This window comes from Pteronotus mesoamericanus, unplaced genomic scaffold, assembly GCF_021234165.1.
Source record: "Pteronotus mesoamericanus isolate MK-2021 breed Mesoamerican mustached bat unplaced genomic scaffold, CSHL_Meso_final contig_202, whole genome shotgun sequence".
NCBI lineage: Eukaryota > Metazoa > Chordata > Mammalia > Chiroptera > Mormoopidae > Pteronotus > Pteronotus mesoamericanus.
In genome coordinates, this window is record NW_026555086.1 from 8222875 (window position 1) to 8225241 (window position 2367).

At 58.7% G+C, this 2367-nt stretch overlaps 1 protein-coding gene across 1 annotated transcript; it reads left to right on the top strand.

Moving 5' to 3' along the window:
* Positions 1–404: 404 nt before the first annotated feature.
* On the top strand, positions 405–2367 carry CCL17 (C-C motif chemokine ligand 17). Its single transcript, XM_054570276.1, has 3 exons — positions 405–474; positions 1593–1710; positions 2247–2367. Exons 1-3 carry the CDS (start codon positions 405–407, stop codon positions 2365–2367), a joined length of 309 nt encoding a protein of 102 aa, XP_054426251.1.

Sequence of the window (2367 nt, forward strand, 5' to 3'; positions counted from 1 at the left end):
CGTCCTGCTCCCCGAGCGCCGTGCACAGGGGAGGCTCGGAGCGGGATGAGCCCAGTTTAGGGTGAAGCTTTTGGTGTTCTAATAGAGGAACCAAGAACTATCCCTGCAAAAAGGAGAAGTGTGCTGTTGTTGTGACCCCCGGACACATACCTCGCCCCACCTCGGTCCCCAGTTGAAGGCCCATTCTCTGGAAAGCCACAAACATTCCAAGCCTGGACTTCTACTGAATCATTCCAAATTCTTCGAACTCCACCGGCCTAGGGAAGGATGGGAGGAACAGGTGTTGGGAGGCGGAGCAAGATCCCTGAAGAGGTTAAATAGGTCACTTCCACCCTTGGCTCTCATCCTGTCTCCCCGAGCAGAGGGACCCACACGCAGAGATCTCCCCCTGGGCTGCCGGCGCCATGACCCCGTTGAAGATGCTGCTCCTTGTCACCCTCCTCCTGGGAGCTTCTCTGCAGGATGCCCGTGCGGGTGAGAGCGGAGGAGTTAAGGGGGCGGGCACCCCACTGATGCCACAATGGGGGGCACACGCGTAGTTGTGTATTATTTGCACCTTGCTTATTTGCACAAAGAGGTGAGAGGTCAGCAGCAATAGGATTTTGAGGGAGGCATTCAGAGGAAAATGATGGTGAAGACGATAAAGATTAGAAAGATAATGAGGAGAAGGAGGCTCCAGCACTTGGGGACTGGCCTGGGGAGGAACAAAGTGTTCCCCCCACCTCACGCCGCAATGGTTGTGGTGCAGTGACGGGGTTGTGTTTTGAGAGGGAAAAGTGAACGGTTCTCAAAGGTTATTCATCAGCCTGTGTTTCATGAATGGCTCTTCCATACCATGAAGGGATCAGCATAAAAGCAAGAGAATAGGTTCCCAAAGGATGTGAAGAAAAGAGATTTTTTATATTCAGTTGGGAAAGGAAGGCTGAAATCAGACACGAAGCAGGTGGGTGCCCCGCCCACCACCCAACGGGTAGCACAGGCAGACTCCGAGGCTGACTGCCTGGGGCCGGGGCGCAGGGGAGGTCGCCTTCGCCGCCCGCTGCGCTTCTGCTCTCACGCTGGTGAAATGCTGGGCCCGCTCAGCGCTGGAGCGAGTCAGGCCAGGGGACGGCCCCCCACGGTCAGAGGGCAGCCGGGGCTGCTTAGAAAACAGGCTCAGGTGATGTTAGCGAAAGGCACGCGTCTCCAGCTATCTTTTTGCAAGTGTTGGATATTTGTTGTTGGGCAGAGATGAGGAGACAGAGCCCCCAAGAAGTGTCCTGACATCTCGGGCTGCCGTTTTGGCGTCTGTAAAAGGGGGTGGTGACAGCACCTGTCTCCAGGTGTACAGTGAGGGCTGAGCGGGCGGCTGCGGGAAAGGCTCCGCCCTGAGTGAGTGAACACAGGGCTCGTGTTGTGTGTGTGCACACACACACACAGGTGCACACCCATGTGAATGAGCAGGCACGACTCCCCCCAACGCGCGCGCACGCACGCACGCACATACGCACTCCCCTCTGCAGACATGCACGCGTACACACGGACCCACCGCTGACCCGCCGCATAACCACTGACGCTCACAGGCACACCTGCCCGTTCCTCTTCCACTGTAGCTCGGGGGACCAACGTGGGCAGGGAGTGCTGCCTGGAGTACTTCAATGGAGCCATCCCGGTCGGTAGGGTGGTGTCGTGGTACCAGACCTCAGACGAGTGTCCGAAGAATGCCGTGGTGTAAGTCTGCCCCGACCCTGCCCCTCCCCACCCCTGATCCTGGGAGCTGAGCGTTGGAGCCGGAGGACCCTAGGCTTCCAGAAAGGCCACTGGAAAGAGGAGAGGAGAGGGTGGACTTCGCCATCCCCTTCCTCAGCCTGGCCCTGCTCCGGTGCCCCACGCTACAGTGCCCAGAGGCCCAGGCCACGGAGTCCACCCTGTTTAGTGATTTATGGGGATACTGAGACCTGGAGGGAGATGGGACAGCTCCATGTCACACGGGCAGTCACAGCAGATGTGGTCACTTCCCCTGGCCTGGGCCTGCGACCTCTAGTTCCCAGGCCGTAGGCGGGCTGGGCAGAATGAGTGGGGAGGAAGAAGGCCCTGTGGCCCTGACTCTCTGGAATGGTCAAGGTCACCGAGGGCAGAGCCTGATGTCGCAGGCATCCTCCTGACTCTGTGGAACTTCAGCAAGTCCTGGTGGGTGCAGGACGGGCTGCCCAGGGCTCGGCAGGGCCTCCCAGCCTAATGCCCCCGACGGTTTTCTCGCTCTGCAGGTTTGTGACCACCCAGGGCAAGTCCATCTGTATGAACCCCCAGGACCCATGGGTAAAGAAGGCAGTCAAACACTTGAGAAAACGCACAAAGTCACGTAACCGCAGGGCCCTGGAGTCCTGA